Genomic DNA, 23,064 nt, shown 5'->3' with positions numbered 1-23,064 from the left:
TCATTCACTCTTTATGGTGGACTTTGCTCTCTGCAGGAAAAACGTGTGCTTGTGCAGCTAGGCTGGCGGGCGGGCATCTTCCTTATCAGTGTGATATGGGTGAAAAATAGCCTACGGTACGGCTTGTGAGCATGCATGGATCAAAGAAGCAATGCAACGGGCTGCATGTTGGTGTATAAAGTCAGTAGGTGCATAAAGAATAAGGCTTATCATTGCTGTACGATCTGTGTAAAGTTGCCATTTCAGAGCCTTTCTGAGCTCTGATGCCCCTGCAGCCTAAACCTCTGCATCTTCTCACCTGGATTAAATACAAGGCATTAACCACAACAAAAGAAATAAAACATAATTCCTGCTTGGATATAAGTAAGCTTGATATATTTCATAACAAAAATAAAGCATCTTCCTGTACTGACTCTCACATCTCCTCCTTGCACACATGTATCCAAACCATATACAAGACTTGACATCATTCAAATATACTGTAATATAATAAGAAACATGGATGACGAGGATAACATCGACTTAAAAAGATGACAATGGTATTGTGATGGTTACAAAGAACCGAACCGGGCCACACAGAACTCTTGTATGTCTCCAAATTCATTAAAACCTTTCTTTTTTTTTTGTTCTTTCTTTCTTTTTAACTGGAAGAGACAGAAAGCAAATGTCCACACAGATAAATAGTTTGTAAGTAGCGGCGCATCTTCCTTCTCAGATTGAACTGTACATAACAAGTGGATAAAGTCACAAAAGCATGGAGGATCGGATGTCAGAGCATGGATCCAAAATGTCTGATACTCCTTGGAGTCTTTGATAGAAAACAACAGAAACAGTCACATGTTCTTCGCTCTTTAAAAGTCTTCCATCTGGGTTTTTACAGTGTATGCCAGAGTCATCGAAGCAGGGCGGGGCATCTTTACGTCGCCAAGCTGGAGGCCATCCACAGCCAGCACTATCGAGAAGTCAAGAGCACCAGATGCCCACGAAAATCTTCTTCCACCTGTTTCAGAATCGATCCATCTTTCAACAAAGTCCATCATATCCTTTTCATGATCTCCTCTCGGCCTCTTTCTGCCCCGCGCAGCTCTATGCCGCCATCACAAGCAGCAGTCCGCAGAGGTGGCGTACCACAGAGGAAGTCATCATCACTGGTTTTAAGAAAAAGCACCTTTGGCATCTTGTTTAAGTTTTTTTGTCTATATTCAGTCCGTCATCTTTACAGAAAAGTTCAAACGAAGGTTGCATGGCAGTGAGGAGGAGGACAGAGCAGGTCTCCTGTTGGTGGCGTCTGCTGTTTAGGTCCCTCCCACGCTGAAGTCCCCTTGTTCTGGTTGGTCTCACCTCACGTCCACTGTAGGAGAGAGGGACAAAATAGAGATTACTATCACCACTTACAAACAACAAACTGGATTTTTAATGACACAAAAATTAAATTTAACCCCAATGGCAGCAATTGTCCATGCATTTAAAACAAACAGACAAAACACAGACAAAGTTTTAATCATGTTTACTCAAAGACAGAGGTCTGTCCCAGGATCACTCAGTATGTTTACATGCAGCTAGAAAAGCTGGATTATCATGCTCAGCTGGAATTTTATAATGTACGCACACTAGAGATACAAGACATCACTGGCATTATAATTACTGGCAAATATTGGCTTAAAAAGTGGATTATTGATATCAGCTGATATTCACAAATGATACATCAGCTGTAAGTATCAACCTTCACGGGTTGTACTCAAGGATGTGCACTATTAGCCGGCTAAACAGCTAAATTCGGTCCATTTGTTGTTGGCTAAAGAATGATGAGCTGGTAAAATGAATTATTAGCATTTTTTATCAGTTCAGGCCCATAATTCCAGTCCAATGCTCCATCCTAACTGTAACACAGCTGCCCACCTGCAATTACTAATGTAAAGCTGGTCTGCTTTCACATTAGTAGCATTGCTCCATGCCTGAGAACATATTTGTTTGTACACAGTCAGACACAGTAGGTGTCAGTATGCATAGCTGGTTTGCTAATCCACCAAGGAGAAAGATAAGCGACCATGGCCCCCACTTGAGTCATTAACTGAGTGGTAATTGTTCATGTATCATGCAGGTAACAGAGGCCATCTTGCAGACATCTATGGAAGATTTCCTTTAAGCATACTTGAGAAGCAAACATCAACCCCCTTCTTCCTTGCTGCTCAGAGGATGAAATGGCCCTGTGCTGCATGGATACAGGCGTGATTATGCCTTTGTTACTCTACTCACTGACTACAATTTGTGGTCAATCATAAGGTAAGTCATAGCAGACCACTTGTTGACAAGATTCTTATTACTTCCATTTAAAAATTTGTGACTGCTGAACCAATGAAAGAGGTTTTGATTCATATAGTCGTCATATAGCTGCTAAATCTCTCCGTCCTGTATTTTGGCGTGGTTGTGTTCAGATGTTCTGCATACCATTTCAAGTGGACTTTGGCCCGGCACTCGAGTGCGATATGCTTGCATTCAAACTGACCAAATGGAACTGGAATTTAGGCCCAAGCATACTTAGATCGGGTTGGATGAAATTGCATGTAGGAACCTCATTTGGACCCAAACTGAACCAGGCGTTCTGCACATGCTCCACAGTTTTAAAAGACAAGTCGGGTTTTGAGCTGTAGATCTCTCACAGGCCATTACTATGAGGACGGAAGTGCCATAATTTGCTGTGACAACATATTTCCAGTTTTAGGTTTGATGTTTAAAAACAACTTCATTCATAAACAAAGGCTACGTTCACACTGCAGGCCTTAATGCCCAATTCAGATCTTTTCTCAGATCTGATTTTTTTGTTTGCCTGTTCACACTGCAGTCAACTTCCAAAAGATCAGATACATATCTGATTTAGAACCACATATGAAAGGCTACAGCGCAAGTCACATTGAATCTGACCGTTTCGAATCAGATTCAGGCCACTTTCGTATGTGGTTCTGAATCAGATAGGTATCTGTTCTTTTGGAAGTTGACTGCAGTGTGAACAGGCAAAACAAAAAAATCAGATCTGAGAAAAGATCAGAATTGAGCATTAAAGCCTGCGGTGTGAATGTAGCCAAAGTCTTGCAATTACATTGTTGAAATATCTACACAGCAAACATTACAGGCTGAGCAATGTTTCTTAACTAAGACAGAGATAAAGGTCAGAGGTCTGATCTGGCAGTAAATTCTGTATAGACAAATTTTAGAAGTAGATATGATGGCTTGCTTTTGCTCAGCTAGCTTTTGCCGAAGCTAACATAGCTAATCAATCAATCAATCAATCAATCAATCAATCAATCCTTTATTGATCCCCCGGGGGGGAATTGCCCAGTTACATCCCGTCCAAGAAAAGTCGACGTGCAAATTTGTGTAGCATAGCAGAGGTCGTGCTGTCGTCTTCCATTAGACTTCACCATAACACACCAGTTAACCACTTGCTAGCTAGTTAGCAAGGTGAACAGGAAGAAGGTGGATAGTAGGGAAGGGGCAGCATAGCGCCACCTACACCTGTAGCGGAGGTGAATATGTTTCCATCAATAAATCAATTATCCCCTGATGCTTTTAGTCCAGGTACATATCCTAATGGCTCAACTTAACTATGCATGTAGACATACTGATGTGAAGTCAAATTTCTATTTCATTTTGTTTGCACCAAAAGTACAAGAGAGATGGGTGTGAAATGTTTGTGACATTGTTGTTCTTCAGCAGGAAACCCCTCCCTCTTTTACTTTCAGGCAATAAAAAGAAAAAAACATTGGTGATGATACAGTGACAGAGCAGTGAAACAAGCTTTAACATCTAGTGGCCCTGTCTTATTGTAGAACACATCAAACAGTGCACACAACCCCACATAAACACAAAGCATATACGTATATGTAGTGTGCATGCGTAGCAGGCCACAAAATCAGCATGCAGCATCGACAAGGGCACAGAGCATAGTACTCCTTAGCCCTCCCTCCTCTCTCACTGATTGGCTGTGACGTGATTGGTAAGAGTGATTGGCAGGCTCTCTTTGCGCCCCGATTGGGCATTCGGTGCAGTGCCAAAAAGTGGGAGGACGCTGTGGTGCTAAAGTCCTACCTGTTCCCTTCACAGCTCTCCAGTGGACTTTGGGTAATGATTGCAACTTTATTATGTTGCCAATAAATCCTTGCTGGGTCTTAGCTTTTTAGGTTTCCTTTTTTTACCTTTAGCCCTACGGTGGCCTGAAAACACAAAGTCGGGGAGGGTGGATAGGAAGGAGGGTTAAAAGCAAGAAACAAGGATTTTATGGCACAGAAAGAGGCACAACAGCCCTGGGACAGAAGCAGAGAGTGCAAAGATATGACACACTATAAATACTTCAGATTCCTTATCAGCACATCACAGCGCTTATCTGCTTACAGGGAGAGAAAAGCTCCAGATCAAGGCACTGGTGGTTTTACCTGCTGTTATGCCAAGCAGCCTTTGGACACCCTCCTTCAACACACAGTTTCGCGTACTATTTCACACACACAAACACACCCCCACACACACACACACACACACATCTTCTCCTAACCAAGCACAAATACACAAGCTTTACAGTTTTGCAATAGCAGGCCGACTTGCAGGTGTGTCTGTCTGTTTTGGAGCAATCATCGGAAAAAGGTCATTCAGTGCAAAGCTGAAGCAGCAGACGGAGAGAGAGAGACCATTCACTATATTCACACAGCAGCCATTTTCCTCTGACATCATGCCCTGGGTAGTAGCGATCATTATTGAACTAATGTTTCCCTGGTTTGAAAATAGTCAATCATAGGGTGTCTGATGTGTTTATGTCATTTAATCACTTCTTAATTCTTAAAAACAGACAATCAAATGCAAAAACAATAATATTTGCAGCAAAAGAGCTCAACACTGACCCCCTACTTTTCTGCAGCTCATTTAATTCTTTGTTTAGTATTTCATACAGTCCTAAAATTCATATTTTTATGCCTCTGCATCAATGATAACAGAAACCAGAGATATGTTTTTAGGTTGTCCATTTGTCAATCCAGGCCTTTCTTTTGAATGCAATATCTCAAGAACAGTTTGATGGATTTACATTGAACTTTGCACAAATGTTTATCCTGATGCAAGGATTAACTCATTAAATTTTGACATAGGTCATAGGTCAAGGTCACTGGGCTCCAGGTTCATCCTTTGATTTCTATTCATGTGAAGAATATATCAACACTTTTTGGGTTTTTCCTCAAACTTTGCACAAATTTTTTTTCCTTAGGCTTGGGGTCAAAAGTCAAGGTCTTTGGGGGCTCACATACCATGTAAGCATTGCGAAAGTGCTCTTTTTAGTGCCCCAAAATGCTTCCTGGTGACCCAGTTTGGAGTTGAGACTGGTGCTTTGAGAAACACTGCCTGTAAAACTATCAACCAGTACTGTTATCTAAGAAGTCCCAAACAAACCAGTAATGTCTGATGCCTGTCCAATCAACCACCCCCATTATTTATAATGACAAACTCACACCAGTGGTGAACACACACGTGTGCCGCAGAGCTTTACAACACCGCTCTTTCCCCTACACAGCTAGCTGCAACTGGTGGAATGCAATCCTGAGAGAACAGCTGTTTTGTCTATTTTGGCTGCTGTAGTAGCAGTTACGTTGGAGAGCACAGAAGAAGAAATTTAGCACCAGCTTTTGTTCAAGTGTAGAATAAATGTGAGGCCCTGGGACACTGGTTAAACACCACTTTACCTGGTGAGGCTGGGAGGTGAGCTCTGAGCAGGTATCAAGCGATGGTAATGCTGCTCCCTCGGAGAACCACTTTTTGCAACCCTCCTCCACCCCATCTCCTCCTTTATTACAATTGACACACTGCTGTCTGTGTTCTAGGGGCAGCAATGGAGGCTTACTTCTGTGTTAAACAAACATTACTGCAGTTTGCTCATCGCTGCATTCAAAAATCTCCTAGCTTAATCTATAAGCTAGCAAAGTACTGTTAACAAGCTTGCATGAGAAGCTAGCTGGGAATAGAGCTCAACAGTGCCCTCCCACTATTTTGGAGGAAAACTGTTTATACAACTTTATGAGGATAAAGGAACTACGTATCCCACAATCCACTGCAGTTAGTTTTATTCATTGTTAAGAATAATTTTTATCTTTCAAACCATATAAGTACCTTTTTTCAACACTTTTCTTCACTGTGTTTACATTTTAAATGAAAATGTTGTGATCAGCATAGTTTGCGTAGACGCCACCAATCAGAGATGTCACTGTGACACTTAAGGATTGTGGGTAATGTAATCTTTTTGGCTGAGATTGCACTTTTAGTTAAAAAGATGTTGATATTTTAAGAACTTTTGTCTTGTACAGTAGAATGTCATTTCACTCTCAGGTAGCTTGTGGTAAGTCTAAAAAGGATATTTCTGACAACATTGCTAATTATCAAATCTGCTATGGAGAAAATGAATGGAAATTTTACCTTTGAACCACACTGTTGTGCCTTTCGGCTCTCTATATCTAAAGTTTTCATTGTTTTAGATACATTTTTAAATATGGTATGGATATAATTTCTCAAATACTCTTCTATTGTAGGACTTGTAAACAGGAAACTATAGTCTGCCTTCAGACAGCATTTTAGTCTGCAGGCAGAATGGCCGCCATATGAATATGGGTTATTAAACAAACAAGAGGAAGGCAGAGAAGCATGATGATGCACAATGTGGGGTATGGCATAGGAATGAGGACCTTTTTCTTTAAAAAAAAAAAAAAAAAGCAATGCTGGAACACTATTTTACAGGGGTTTGATGCATCTTTTAGGGTCAAATTTACCTGGTTCTGCATCTGAGTGCTCCACCACATGATGTTGTGACGTGCACACGCACTCCAGGTGGTCTTCTAACCGCACAAAGACCTCTTTCAGCTTGGGTCTTCTCCTCACGTACTCCACCTTTGCTACCTGCAGAGAGGAAGAGAGAAAAGGTCAGCTTCAGAGCCGGCTCGTACGCCGCCATTACTCTTCCCCGGCGCATGTCTTCAATGAATGCACGCACTCTTTGCCTGGCGCTAACATCAAGGAGGCGTAGCGCTGTGACTGATGACTCCTTCATAGACCAATTCATAAAATACGCCGGCTGCTGCTTTGCCTTGCTGTGTTTGAAGTGTGACGGCAGAATTCCTGAGTTTGGGGTGCATTATGGGTTGTTGATCAGGTGTGTAAATACTGAATGGAGTGTATGACCCTGTCCAAGAGTGCTCAAACAATGGGAGTCAGGAGAGATGAAGGATAGGCGGGAGGGAGCAGGACACGCCTTTAGGCCCAGGGAAGGTTTACCCTGGCAGGGGAAGAGAGGCTGGGAGATCCCCCCCTTCCTGCTCCAGGCCTAGAGCGTCCACATCCAGACAGATACACACCTAACCTCCCTTGCCTTGTTCCGACATGTAGGCTGCTTTTAAACCACATTAATTCTTCTTCATTCGTTGGGGAAAGTGTTGCTTAACATGTGCATGCAAGGAACACAGTTTACATGGCCTAATATAAGCAGTAGAATCCAAAAGATCCAACATGCAAAAGCAATGTAGGAATTCCTATCCTTGAGTCCAGCTAACACCCTCTCCATTAAACACAACAGGGCTGACCTCCACTTCCCACCCAACAGCTCATAATGAAAAGGGCCGATCCTCTGAGGGTTATGAATAGGCTATGTTGATTAAAGCTTAGATGAAAGCTGAATTGAGAAGGTTGCACAGAGGTTATGATGATCTTGTTGTGTAACACAGGGGAGGTGGCTTCATCCCTCTCTGATCTGAGTGCCAAGGGCAGGTAACCTCCCTGCTCACCACTGAGGGGCCTGGGGGCCACATGGAAACAATATCCCTTAGCTTCACCTATCTTCCTGGTCACTGCACGAGAGAGGATATTGGCTGACAATCTCCCGGCGTTATGAACAACACTGTTTTGCAGTCGGCATGCGGCTCACACACGCACAGACAGAGGGCCAAAACTCATGAGAGGCTTTCTTCCTCTATCCTGGGGTGGCTAACGTCCAAGGCTAGCTCTCAGTGGTGAATTAGTCATGCAGACAAACGAACATACCAATCCCTGTCTGATAAAACAAAGCATTATGTTGACATTCACACAGCTAGAGCTGCCTCATGTCAGTGCTGTAACAATAGCTGGAGGGTCATCTGGGGAGGTGAAAACCTAAACTGGCGGTTTCAACAGTCACTCTTTAGAAACAGTTTCTTTCCATGGAGAAGAGAGGGAGTGAAAGGAGGGCAGGCAAGCAGAGGAGGTATGCAGTGTGCAAATAGAGGACAATGGTGTCTGAGTTAGCGGTGGTATATTTGCTGTTATCAGCCCTGGAAGAGGGAAGCACTGACACAGGGGCATAGACCATCACATTCATTAGGAACACTAATATGTGTGTGTATTTGCAAACAGAGGGGGTCATTTAAGGGAGGACTGATTCTGATCATGACTAGCATAAGATGGCATTCATGTGTTACCCATTAACGATTCGTTTCTGGGTTACAGACTAAAGAAATTTATTACACAAACATGGACAGGGGCGGTAAAAAAGTTAACTACTGCTAATATTTAATCCAATTTTCAGACTGAAAAACAGGGTGTGAGGGAGTAGAGGTAGAAGAGATAAGCCCATTGTGTATTTCCACAACAACACCATAACGACGCGCTGGCATAACTGTGCCTGCTACATTCATATTGACTCCAGAGCTGTGTAAAAATAGTACCATCTAACCATCCAGTCCTCTTCTTCCTCTTATCTGAGGTTGGGTCACGATGGCAGCCGGCCAAGTAACTCAACTCAACTGGCTCCTTATAAACTCGAAGGTAAAGCTGCTCTACTCTGAGATCCCCTTGGATGTCCAAGCTACTCATCCTGTCTCTATGGCCAGCCCCCCTCTTGAGGAATCTCAATTCAACCACCTGTATCTGTGATCTCATTCTTTCCATCATTAACCAAGGCCCATCAGTAATAATAGTATCCCCATCTGTCAATTCAAACTGTATTACAGCATAGCGGAAGCATGAGAGAGCACGATAGGAAATTCCCATACCACAGGCAGATATGCAAACACCACAACGCTCTGATACTCCTGATTTAAATTTACACCTCTGTAACATTCATGCTCAGTACAGATGCATGCACAGTTAAGGTGAGCTACAGTTGTAGCCTGGCTAGGGTGCTAGGATTCCATGCCTGTCATAACAAAGATCCATCCATCCAAGCGGGGTAACAAAGGCTGCTGATGAAGCTATCAGCTTGGATGCAGCTTCAGCATTAGTTTAATCAGGCCTGGACAGTATTTCTATATCAAGATAAGAGCTAAGAACAGTTCTTTTCTTTTCCAGTGAAAAGATTTTTTTTTTGCTCTTTCACCAATTTGTTTTGATTCACCAACTGGCTCTGAAAGTTAACAGCAACAGCAGCAGCAAGTCAAACTCCTGTTTTGTAGTTTACTCCCCTGGGCTGCACATGCATGACATGTTCAGTAAAGAAACCCACATGTTTTGCAGTTACATTTTTTTTTTCTCAATTAGCACTTATTAATTTGCTATTATTCATATTCCGCAGTGTGGCTGTCCCAGGATCCCCCTGCCCTTACACAAGCCTACATGGAAATGATTAAGTCAGATGCAGAATAAAGGAGGAGCTGGGGTGGAGGAGGGATGCAGAAAGCAGCTTGCAGAGGGAGAAGCAAAGTGTAGCCAAGCTAGAGTAGTTTATATGGCAGCATGAGTGCACTTAGCCAATAGCGTGCTTAGAAGCAAATCAGCTGGCCCTCAGCTGATGAGGGCTTGTGTACAATCAGCTGATCTGAATTAAATGGCAGTGCTTGACTGCATGGCTTGCCTGAACTAACTCTACACACTCAGTTTTGTCACTCTGATTGGCTTGTAAGTAATGAAACAGACAGAATGTTCAACCAATCATCCTTTAACAATGTTTTCAAAGGTTTTCCCCATCCCAAACACCATCTATGGGGTGTTGCCCACATGAACGTGAAATATATTGCATGCAGTGAAAATGTAAGACTGTCTCTGTGGTGTGCCAGGTTAGAGGTTTATCCATTAGGTAAAATCATGTCCACCTAAGCTATAGTTTTATTTAACCCTGATTAAACAAGTAAGCAAGCAGGTGGTTGGAGATGATGAACAGAGGAAATACCAGCAGCAGATTCACTTTGCTCAAACTGTTGTTTTTTTGTTTTTGTTTTTGTTTTTTTTTTGTTGTTGTTTTTTCTGGACATTATGAATGAATTCAAAAAGTAGAAATAATATTTTTGATTCTGACATGATTCCAACACCTCTGATGCTTAGCATTTTTGTTGTGTTACTTCCAGGTCAAAGCCTGGCTTGGAGGCAGTGCAGCTTGGCAGAGATCTGGTCTAGTTTGGGGTCTGACTGAGGTGTTTGCGTGCAAGAATTCAAGAGTCTCCAATCATCTGGGTGTGTTGGATCGACTTCAGAAATTTAATTTGCATGGATTTCAGTTGAACTAACAAGTCTACCAGACTAACATGGTAATTTGACTTGTCTTAATACATGTAAACATACTGACTGAAATGACACAAGTTTGTAAAAATGACACCTTAAACAGCTTTGTGGATAAGCAAGAGGAGATGAGAAATACAGCTATCTCTGCAGAACGGTGAAGGGACTCTGAGGGTCCAGAGCAGCCAGCAGGAAGCTAAAAGAGTCAAACACTCAGTCCAATGACTAACACAGACACTCACGCTGAAACCCAAACTCCTCTGGACAAACAAAAAGCTATTGACAAAAGAATAAAGTGATGGGCCCCTTTGATGAGAGGCCCATTGGTGGGCTTGTTTCCTTGGCCCTCACACAGTAGGGTTAAAAATGCTCCTGGGAGGAGTTACCACACAGATCACACTTTCATATTAGTGTGTCTAACTGAGCTATCACACTTCTCTGATCTGCCCACTCTGTCAACACTCTCTCTCTGCCCCACTTCCCTTTTTCCTTTGTTATGGGAAAACCGTGACACCCGGACAATTTTTCCACTTAACATCCACATTTAATTCCCCAGCCTTCCATTTTTAGCCACTTTTTCACTCCTGTACTCCCAATCCCAGGCAGAGTCAATGACTTCCCACATAAAACATACATCAGAAAGAGACCCCCATGCTACGACGAGGGGCCCCACACTCTCTTTGTATAAATCAAACCACTCCAAGCTCCATAGAAAGCCGGGACCCTGAGAAAAAGTCCCGTGAGGGGGCTTTGGAATGATATCCGATCCAGAGGGTTGGGGTGAGGCAGGAGGCTCTGGGAAGTGTACCCCCCCCCCCCGCCCCCACCTCGGGTTTGTCCTCAGTGTCTCCGAGGCCCTCCGTGTGAAGGCAATTGTCCCAGTCGGACTAATTGGGAATTCCCTGGGCACAAAGCACTGATGAGAGGATGATGGAGAGGAAAGTTTTACAGCGGCCTTCCAAAGAAAACACAAACAGGGGATTTGGATGTTCACTATGGGCCATCATGAACTGGAAAAGCAGCAAAATAAAAGACAGTTAAGAAGAACTAAGCCTGTTTAACTGTTCTATTTAAAATCACAACTTGTCGATGAATCGTGAGAGAGTTTCAAAACAAAATCTTTTAAATCATTATTAAAAATGTTTAGCAATTGTACATGCCCAACCATCAGAGGGGGCAAATCTGGTCTAAAGTCTGGCTTATAATCATGACGATGTAATCATATCAGTCTGAAATCAAAGAGAGAAACATCATCTTTGCAAAAGGAAAGATTGTCTGCAGAAAAACTGCAGCAGACGCAAAGCCGACATCAGACAAGACAACCTGCTGCTGCCCTCTGCTTCAACCCCCACTGCACACACCAAGCACACACTCTGGGGTGGAAGGGTTATCACAGGCAGTGTGTGAAGAAGAGAGGAAGCAAAGAGAGCATTTATCATAGACCTGTGATGCTGAAAAGGCTCTTCAAGACACACCAATCTCTCCTTATCTTGGTCTCACTCACCCACACATTATTGGATCTCCAGATGTGAAATGCATCTGCCGCAAACCTGCCAGTATTAATTTAGGCAGCTGTTTTAAATTGAGTTTAAGTCTTTAGAGTAAATGCTTTTGAGTTTTAGGAGCATTTGTCATTTATAATTTTCATAATCTTAGTCTAGTTTTAATCAACAAACGCAAAAATGTTTTAGTCCTGTTTTATTCAATAATCAAATCAAATCAAATCAAACTTTATTTATATAGCACTTTTCATACACTAAAATGCAGCACAAAGTGCTTTACAAACAGTTAAATTAAAAGAAGATAACAGGAATAAAAAGTCCTCACATTTTAGACTTTACATAAGTCAAAATATTTATTCTATTAGAACAAATTAAATAAGTCCATTGTACAGTTTATATAAATATAGATCACTAATATTCATGTACTCCTTTGATTTAAAATATGCACATGATAATTCTGACATTTCCTATATGCATAGTAGAGAAACATCACTGACTTTGAATGCACTAACATTATCCTCTGAATGTAGGCTCTGATGAAAAAATTAAGCTTTTAGTTGACAGAATTATCACTGAAAGGATGAAAGCAGATTCTTTGTTGACACAGCACTAACATAAAAAATGACATGCTGTAATAAGAAAAGGATGCATTACTGATGGATTTAAAGAAACTGTCGGGGGTTTTGTTCAAAATCTATATGATCTGATGTTAAACTAACTTTCTTTCAAAAAGTGATGCTGAATATTGTAACATCATTAAAGTACATAAATCATATACCCTTAAATGAGGGTAGGTTTTTATTCTTTTAAATAAGTGTGTAATGAAAAATCTACAACTGACCTGCTCAGTTTCTACAGTATGCATAATTTTAAGTTTTGCAGCCAAGTTAGTTCAAAGGTGACCACATTTATGTCATGTATTTGTGATATTATTGTTCATATTATTAAGTAATACGAAGGTTCAATATGTTACAATACGAAAGATACGACACGATACAACACGATTTTGATTCGATACAATATGATATGATACAATACGATATGATGTGATATGATGCGGTATGACAAGATACGATACGACACGGCACAATATGATATAATATGACACAATATGATACAATATGACACAATATGATACAATATGACATGATACGATCCGACACTCACGATATGATATAATATGACATGATACGATATCATACAACATGATACGACATGATACAATATGACACGATATTACACAAAATGGTACACTTTATCGCCCCCTTCAGGAAATTTGTCTTGGACAAGGAGTTGTGCACATATAAAGCTGCCATCACAATAATAGATGAATGAATTAGAACGGTGAAACATGCAGTCAAATTAATTTCTTATTATATGTTACTTTGTCTTTTTATGGTTCAGCATATTTGGGTGCTGATAAATGCCAATTTGTAAAAGTAATGCTAACAACTCTCATATTTATGCATCATTTTTTAAATCACTTTAAATTTAACTATAACAATGGAGAAGTATCAAGGGATTGAATGTCCAACAGTCCAGCATTAACATTTTATTTCAGTTTTAGTTTAATGATGAAAAGTAGATTTACTCTTCTCTGAGTTTTTATCATCAAAGATCTTTTTTTAGCTTGTCTTAGTCTAGTGTTTTTCCTGGAAAAATATTTTTAGTCTATGATGTCTCCATTTAATTCCTCCCTCCTTTTCATATCTCTACAGAATGCAGAATTGCAGATGAGATTGACATAACTGAGCGTCTAAAAGAAGGGAAAGTAAATAAGATTTTAATGAGAGAGCAAAAAGACTGCTCAGACTGACAGAGTGGTAAAATTAAAGAGTGGGAGATCGCTCTGCTGCTGGAGGGAGACAGAAAGGGTGAGGAGGGAGTGAACAACTATTTCACATAACAGACAATCAGACTCCAAAGATTGAGCAGAGAAGAGAGGTGGAGGTGGAGAGGGAGGATGAAGTCAGAGGGGAAGACCGAACGGGAGGACAGGAGAGGAGGAGTGAAGGAAAATACAGAACTGAAGTAAAATATGATTCAAATACGCCTGCTACTTCTCCTGCTCAGACTGAGGCATTCCAGCCGACATTGCGGTAGCCAAACTCTCTGACTTCTGGCTTGGTCGAGACGCTCCCATGGTCTCTGACCCACCCCTCAACCCCCACCGCGCACACCACACACACATTTATACACACAAACTCCCTCACCCTTCTTCATCCCGCAGAAGAGCTGCGTGAATCAAAGGGAAAATAATTCACAGCTGCAGAGGGACTTCAAACACGGAGGCCCCTTATTCCCATATGCCCCCCCTCCTCACGTAATCCACGGGACCCCTCAGACTACCATAAATCATGCTCACTGTATCACCGTCGCACTGTCTTTTATTTATGAAACACCCCGTAAGTCAGGGTCCCACACAACCACAGGGCTACAGCTACTGCTTCCCCCAACACCCAGGTCTGACCTGACATCACTGAGGTAACCGTCACTCTGCGAGCATGTGTGTTTGTGTGGGTGATGGGGTCAGGTCCAGGGCCAGAGCGGGGAGATGTGTGGACCCCCACACTCAGCACTGTGGCTGTATCCGCCTGGCCTCTGTCAGCCTCCACTTTGATCCAGCAGCCATCAACACTTCATTACTCTGCGGCCCGTCTTCCTCTTGCTGCCGCTTCACACAAATGGCCTTGTCCCTGCGCTGCAGTGGGGGGAGTTTATGTAGCGTAGCATAAAGCATGCACTCTCTCAAATGCACACAAATAATCCCCTTCTTGGGTTTACCCAGATGTGCTCTGACGACCCTCTCCAACCTCTGCAGAATGCCTGTTCATTTTAGAAGGATCATCAAAAGTTTCCAGCTTCTGATCCAAACCTAAATTAGCGTCCTTGTTGGAAAATTATGCTGGAGAGATTTGATCAACCCATTAATGTCTACGGTGGAACTTACTGCTGTCCCTCACAGCAGTGGTTTTAGCAACTTAGGCCAGGACCAACATCAGGTCTTTTACCTCTTTTACTAAAATTAATCAAAGCAAGTAAACAAAAAAGGAAACAAAGCAACAGAACTACATAACATAGCCAAACCTGACCCTAAAATTCCACATACTCTGTCTGCACAGTGCCAAGACCAACATGAGGCACTTACCTGTTTTGCTGAAATTAATCAAAGCAAGTAAACAAATATTGTGATGCAACTCTGTTTAGGAAACAAAGCAGCAGAACTACAGAAAATAGCTAAAGCTGACCCTCAAATTCCACATACTCTGCCTGCACAGTGATCCACACTGGAAGTAAACTACATAGCATATCACCTCCTCTTTAATCAAGCCAAAATAGCCAATTGTGCCTTTCCATCATCTCTCAGAAAAGTATTACACACTATATGGACAAAAGTATTCGGCCACGGTTAATTACTGATTCTGTGAATTACTGAATTCTGGTGTTTTGATGAGACCTGTTACCACAGAACTTCTCCTGGCATAAATGTAAGCACAAAAACGGTGTAGTGGGAGCTTCATGAATAGGTTTCCATGACTGAGCAGCTGCAAGCAAGCATCATATCACCAAGTCCAATGCCAGCATTTATATATTCATATTGTATTTATTGCTGATCCTGTGGATCTGTTGGCACTGACATGTGAATGTGGTTGCTTATTTCCTGCAGTGAATGTTTTGGATTTGTTTATCTTTGTTCTCTGATTGTTTAGATCGTTTCAATAAGGCAGGGTAGACTGTAAACTGAATTGCCCTTCGGGATTAATAAAGTCGTCTGAATCTGAATCTGAATCTGAGCATCAGATGGAGTGGTGTAAAGCACACTGTCACTGGACTGTGGAGCAGCGGTAATGTGTTCTGTGGAGTGATGAATCACACTCCTCTGTTTGGCAGTCAGATGGGCAAGTCTGGGTTTGGTGGTTGCCGGGAGAACGTTACCTGCCCGACTGCATTGTGCCAACTGTGAAGTTTGGTGGAGGACAGATAACTGCTATGGGGCTGTTTTTCAGGGTTTGGGCTAGGCCCCTTATCTCCACTGAGGGGGATTCTTTATGCTTCAGCATACCAAGACATTCTGGAACGGAGATTGGGAGCCAGGCCTGCATGTCCAACATCAGTGCCTGACTTCATAAATGCCCTGCAGAATGAATGGGCACAAATTAAGTCAGAAACACTCTAAAATCTTGTAGAAAGCCTTCCAAGAAGAGTGGAGTAAAGACCTACACTTTACAATGACTAACTATTAAGGCTCCTTGGAGCACAAGGCCCCAGGGCAACTGCCTGCCTTTGCACCTTGAGAGTAGGTCAAACATCAGAAAAACTTCTAACATACTAGTATATATGTATTTTAGAAAAAAGGCGTGAAGCCATGTTTCTACCTTTATGAACCAGTAAATGAAGAACAAATGTAGTGCCAAGTCTTAAAAGTTAATAAGTGAGAGGAAGAGTGACAGCTCCTTTATCTGCATGTGTCAGGGGCTGTTTGATCAGCCCCACAGAAAGAGCAAACACAGGATTAAACACAGGGACTTGTGAGCAAAAGAAAGCTAAAATGCATGCTTAGAACGCTACATAACTCCTGCTTTATCCCCCACACATCTTACATAAGCTTCTTAGTTCTGCTGTCAAAAATCAGAGCTTGTTTTATGGTTGAATCTGTCTAGCAAGCTCCGAAGCCAAAAGCACTGAGAAAAGCATCAATATCCTGGAAACGGCTGCAACAGGCAGAAGAGGAGGAGGGAAAAACTGATATGCAAGAGAAGATATTTATATTTAATGGATATTTGGGGAGATTTGTGATGTTCCACGAAGATACCAATTATTTATAGGTCTGACAATTTCATCATCATTGCTGTATTAGATATAGTACCGAAAGACACAAAAAATAAAACTGCTACTCACAAAAATAAACATATCAAAATAGGATGACGTTGTCATTTCAGTTAGAAATTTATAAAATGTTGTAAACTTACACATGAAAATAGTAAAATAACATATATCAAGATAAGAATGAAGATTTTTTCAATACAGAATATATATGTATCTATAGGTGGTTTATCCACTAAACAATGCCTAAGTTTAAAATATTTTTGCACTTGAGTATACAGAGAAAAATATAGCATTCTTTGAATCCCAAGATTCCCCAGCAGTGCAAATTAAACACATACAAAGACAGATACGTGAGCCAAAATCAAGCTAAATTCAGAAAAATACAATTATATACATCTGTTGTTTTTTTTTTCAATTACAAAAAGGATAAATTACACATACTTTATTTTACAGAATTAATGATTAGCAGATAGTTAAAAAATATTTTTTTCCTTTTTAAAAATGACATAAAATGCTAAAATTATGAAAAGTTTGCCAGTGCCAGTCCTGAACGGTATGGACGACTGTCCCCTATGTGTAAAATTAAATTTAGATATCAAATTCACTGATCAAATTTTCTTTTCTAATTGATCTATTGACATCAAACAAAAAATGAAAGAGAGCCTGAAACACACGATTTCCACACAAAGAAATTGCAATATAAAATGTATTTGTTTATTAATGCTATCACGTGACAAAAATAGCTCATGATGACATCACACCAGCATGAAAATGAACTTACAGGTTTAATGCATTATCACTAAAAGTCCTACATGAACTAAACTGATTATTGAATAATTGCTGTATTAAATCTGTTGGTAAGTATCATCTATCCTGGGCTACTGTCCAGTATCCCCTACCATTATGAATACATAAAACTTATTAGAAAACCTGTAAACATTTCTCCTGTCTGTTTCCTCAAACCCTTCTCTCCTTCTGCTGTCCTCTCCAGCCCTGGGTCTCTCACCTAATCTCCCATAAATAGTGAATCTGGCAAGGCTCTTATCTTTACACCTGTCCCATTTACAGACCGGGACAGGCTGACAACACAAAAACAACTGATATAAACCTATATGTGCACAAATAAAATCTTTAAAAAGGCATATGACAGTAAAATATCAAAGTGCAAAGGAAGTTCAAGATAACAGAAAAAGGGAGGAAAGATGATTCAAGAAAAGAAATAGAAGGGTATTAGGATGTTCCCCTTCTCCTCCCTCAGGCTGGTCTTATTTAAAGTTGTCTTTTCTATTACAGCTGAACAGCACAGGCTTGCACAGTACCGGGCCTGCACTGACCTGCTCCTTCTTTCTTTTTGGGATCATAGCATGAAAAAGGAAAGAAGGAATAAATCAATAAAGGTGCATTCGGACAAATGCACAGTGGCATGAGATGGAAAGAAACACATCGAGTGTGTTTTTTTCCCATCCTTGGCCAGCGGAAGGAAAACAAGTCAAGCCCAGGGTAGACGGGACACATTTTTAGCTTTCTAATAAACGGAGGGAGAAGCGCAGACTGAACCCCCATTCAGACTCACCGCTGAGAGCACAGACAGGAAAAAGAACTTGGCATCAGACAATGTTTCTCACACACAATGTGGCGAATGTGTCCTGACCAGAGAGAGAGCCCTGACTGATGACCTTTTCTTGAGATGCAATGCCTCTCGGCTGCCTTGGCCTGCGGCTGGAGCCATACAGAAAAACGTCCATGGCAAAACCCCACCAACCGGGGGGGAGGGGGTCACTCTAAAGTCTGTGTGCTCAATTTGTCCTTGGTGTCATGTGGGGGACAAAGTTGCATGGATCCGGACATTCTGGGAATAGCTGAATCAAGGCTTGTGGAGCTTTTTTCCGCCATCGTCAGTGCCTCTCCATCCCTCCTAGTCACTGTGATCACACACAGAGCTCCCATTGACAGAGATGTGCACTGACTGTCTGGCTGACACAGACAAGCTTGCATGCAGACAGAAGAGTCACAGAGTTTATGTTTTATATCAGAGCTTGTCTCTTCAACCACAATATGAGTCAGCATTTCTGACCATAAACCCCTGTGCCCTGGATCAGAACCCTTTGCCCTACAGTCTTGTCTGTGTCAGACTACAGGAGATTCACAACTGCTTTGTAGGAAATTATGGCTATTCTCCAATCTAAGCACTAAAAAGCATTACAAGATATGAAAAAAAGATGCCACACAAGCTTAAAGATCACTGATTGTGCCAGGGACTGCGTGTTGCTCCTTGCATGACCTCATGTGATCTCACAGGGAAGCAGATGTAAACAAAACAGAGGCTGTTTCTGAAATCACGCACTCTTTCCTCGCTCCATAGGAAGTTCACAGTAGTGGACTGTACTGTATGGTGAACTCATCCGCACAGTAAAAAAGCATCTCAGACACTACTCACTGTCTCGCTGGCTGATGGTAGGCAATGACGTCATCACTGTTGTGAAGTTAAACGTGCAGCAATGTGGGTGGAGATCAGTGATTAAAACTGCAGTCATAGAACGCTGTGAACAAGTATTCAAGCCCTTCCTGATTTGCTACTTTTTGCATATTTGTCATACTTAAATATTTCAGATCATCAATAAAGATTGCCTGATTAAATACAAAATGTGGTTTAAAATGATGATTTCATTTATTATGGGAAAAACATCATCTAAACCTACCTGGCCCTATGTGAAAACGTAATGCCAAATCCTGAAATAACTATGATTAACTACATTTTAGGAAAGCTGAGTTCAGTTTCTCTAGTCACACCCAGGTCTGATTGCTGACAGACCTGTTGAACCAAGAAATCACTTAAAGTCCATTTAAAGTCATCAGAACAATCTGTGTTTAGGTTTGTTGTATGACGGGCCACTGTGCATTTGAACTACCCTGCCAAATTTTGATCAGGAAAAACATCTTTAAGGTTTTAAAATTAAGCTTTAAAACCTGCTCTAGGATGGTGTGGGCGTGTCAGTTGAATCATCTGAAGCCACGCCCACTCACAAGAAATACTAGATGTCTTTTTGTTAAGTTGCTGTTAAAAACACCTCATTTCCTGATGTTGCTTTTCAAAATAAAAGTCTTCAATGATAATAAGCATTGGAGACTTCTGTTGTGATAGAATAGAACACACTGGGTACCTTTCTAAACTTCAGCATCAGACACTAACGGACAGGAGGGATTGAACCATTGCTGCTTTGAGAGAGACAAAGCCACAGTCAGCTTCTTTTTAATCACCCAGGACTAAAGACAAGTGAAATACGGTAAATTCAACAGATAAGACATTTGATCCTGCTGCATCTGGTTCAAGTAAAAAAATTGACAAGCACTTCAGCATTAGACTGCACCCTGACCTTATGGTGAACTCTAGTCAGAGTGCAGCTGCCTGGCTCTGTGCCAGAACAGAGAGACAGAAGTTGGGGATTATTTTTACTGTTTTCTGGCACAAATCTCTCAGTTACGATGCGTTTAATGACCTGTAGGCCACTAAAGATGATAGACTTAGGAAATTTACTTCAAAATGAAGAAAAATACAGCATGTTATTGGCTGTTAACTTTCAATGAAGACACTAACATGAGCTAATAACAGACAGTATTGAGATGAACTGTTTGGTAACTATATTGTTGTAGCATTCCTCACTTGACTCAGTTAAGGTCAAAGGTTATGATTCAACAGTAAGAAAGAGAGTGAGCAAGAATGGCATCCATGGGAGAGTTCCAAGGCAAAAACCACTGCTAACCAAAACACAAAGGCTCATCTCATATTTGACAAAAAACATCTTGATGATCCCCAGATACCTTTTTCAGAGCACTGTCGTCAGTAGTGTGTGATTTTGGACACAACCAGAGACTAACTAGCTTGTTGTAATATCACTCTGCAGGGACCAAAAATAAGAGCTGAAGGCTGAGCCAGTCTAAATGAGGAAAATAGTGGTAGAGGTTTAGTCAGGGGTTGCCTGTTTTTGAAGAAAACCTAAAGGAGAGATCAGACTTGGTGGTTTCATGTTAACAGTTGCATTGCTGGTGCTTATCAGTGCTTTTAAACGTAGTCAGCAGCAGCAGATGATCTGGGTAAACAGCTGTGCCAACCAGGGTCCAGGACCAGTTCCTCCAAACTGTAAAGAGGGACAATCTCGTAAAAATCAGCCCAATCCTACTAGATCTTACTGTTCCTGCTTTACAGCTCAAAATGAGGTCAAAGATACTAAAACCTTCCTGTTCTGTGCCAGCGTGCCAATAAGGGGAAGGAGGCAGCAGCAGGTGGGGTTGGTATTTGTTTTATTACTTTTATGCCCCATCCAGGCGGTGCTGCTAAAACCCTGCGTGAGGAGCAGTTGAGAAAGCAATCTCACGGTGCCCACAGCCGGACAAGATCACCATGATTGAAGAGACAACAGTGAACAGACGGGCTCGTAGAGAAACACAAACACAGTCAGAGTGTTCTGGGCTTTCCTGTTTATCCCCAGCTTGTCTTTTACTCGTACAGAGCAGAGCACATAACTCCCATACCTCCAAACACAGCCGAACGCCGGCTAACAGTCTGTAGTGTAAATAGAGCAGAAATACAACTCAGCTCCAGCCACCGTGTCTCCTCTGATCCTGAACAGAAGGACATGTTTTAAAGCTCCTGATGCCAACAGGCCTCTGAGAACAGTAAAACCCTCTCTGTCGCCTTGTCTCTGCCAGACTCGCTGTTTCCAGAAAAAGACAAAGAGCCAAACAAACACAGAGCAGAAGGACAGCAGAGGACACTCAGACATTCTCAAGGTACAGATTCTCCCCATCTCTCTCTGTTTCTGTCTGTCTGGTTAGTATCTGCCTGGAGCATCCCTCTCTGGTCCACTCTTCAGCAGGTCTGCTGGTGCCAACAACCGCCCCTGCCTGTCCTCTCTCTCGTCAGCTCTACCTAAGACCTGGCACAGACGTCCTGGCCGCTTGCCAAACATGGGATAGAGTGATGAGAAAACAGGGTGGTGATCGGCTGTAGTCGAAGAAGAGGGGGCTGTGGAGTTAAGGTGCCCACTGTTTGGGTACCAGCCAAGGGGACTGAAATGAAAACGGGGTGTGGAGGAAGGTTAGCGGAAGAGAAGGCAAGGGAGGCATGTTAACCCAGCCTTGCATGTGATTTACTTACCTGGTGAGATGGAAAGTGGTGGAATGGGTGTGTTTGTGGAATAAATGAGGTGCATTCAATGTTTGACTAGCATGTTCCACCTTGCAATGCAGTTGAGCCTCATTCACCAGAAGAATTAAACCCTCTTATGCAGTTTTAAAGAAGATTCTGACATTCAGCAAAGCTTCCTTACCTTTCATTTGTTTTTAACTTTAAGAAAAAAAATCCAAGGGCATTTTTAAGAGCATTTCAGTGCTGATATGAGAGGATAAAATGTTTAAATTTGCACATTTAGGAGCATTTAAATGTGCAAAATTAATCATGACACAACAAAATAGAGATTTCAATTCAATTTCACTTGCATCCATGGCCATCCAGGGTCATCCATGACCCAGATGTAGGCTGCGTTGGTCTTATAAAGTTGTTCTCTAAACTACAGATGTTGCTGTAAATTTATGTTCTCTTCAAGATTTTCCTCATTCTCCGTGCACCTTGGAAGTTTAGGAGGTTGTGCCAGAATGACCCGCTACAGCATGTCATCTCTGATGAAAGCATCTTCTAAAGCAGGGATATCTTCACATTCTGTGTTCATTTTACTAGTTACTTTAAATCTAGACTAAAATTTAATCACACTTAAGTCTTTTTTAAAAGTCCAGCACTAACATTTTAGTCTTATTTTACTCTACTTGATGAAACTTAACTTACTTTTTAGTTTTTATCGTCAAATGTCTATTTTAGGCTTGTCTTAGTCTTGTCTGCCTAGCAGAAAAGTAGATGACCAACATTTTTAGTCATAGCATTAGTCCTGAAAATCAGTTCAATTTCCTCAATTGAAACTATGACTAGAAATGTTTATTGTAAATTTTTTTACACAAGGAAGACTAGACTAAGCCTTAGTAAAATATAAATCTTTGATAATAAAAACTATGACTAAAATAAGTTCAATTTTAATCGAGGAGACTACTATAAGACTAAATGTTAGTATTGGACTGTTGCACTTTCACAACTGTCTCCACTGTGCTATGTGCTAATAATTTTCAAATGGCACACCTGAGATGAAGCCAAAATCTCAAGGCACACATCTTCATATCCTTGCAAAATTCTGGCACTATCCTC

At 41.5% G+C, this 23,064-nt stretch overlaps 1 protein-coding gene across 2 annotated transcripts in view; it reads right to left on the bottom strand.

Moving 5' to 3' along the window:
* Positions 1-353: 353 nt before the first annotated feature.
* pdgfab (platelet-derived growth factor alpha polypeptide b) overlaps positions 354-23,064 on the bottom strand; it is a 40,958-nt gene continuing 18,247 nt past the window's right edge. The window contains exons 5-7 of one of the 2 annotated variants that reach the window (XR_005991405.1): positions 6,798-6,924; positions 4,087-4,211; positions 354-1,351 (exon numbers count right to left, since the gene is read on the bottom strand). Coding sequence is in view for 1 of the 2 variants with exons in the window: in XM_041778607.1 (XP_041634541.1) it covers positions 1,338-1,351; positions 6,798-6,924 (141 nt within the window). In the remaining variant the exon portion in view is untranslated. The remainder of the gene's footprint in view (positions 1,352-4,086; positions 4,212-6,797; positions 6,925-23,064) is intronic. The other variant, XM_041778607.1, reaches the window with a different exon arrangement.

Source organism: Cheilinus undulatus, linkage group 21 (genome assembly GCF_018320785.1).
Source record: "Cheilinus undulatus linkage group 21, ASM1832078v1, whole genome shotgun sequence".
NCBI lineage: Eukaryota > Metazoa > Chordata > Actinopteri > Labriformes > Labridae > Cheilinus > Cheilinus undulatus.
The sequence above is the reverse complement of the archived record's forward strand: the minus strand, read 5'-3'. Positions and strand labels throughout refer to the sequence as shown.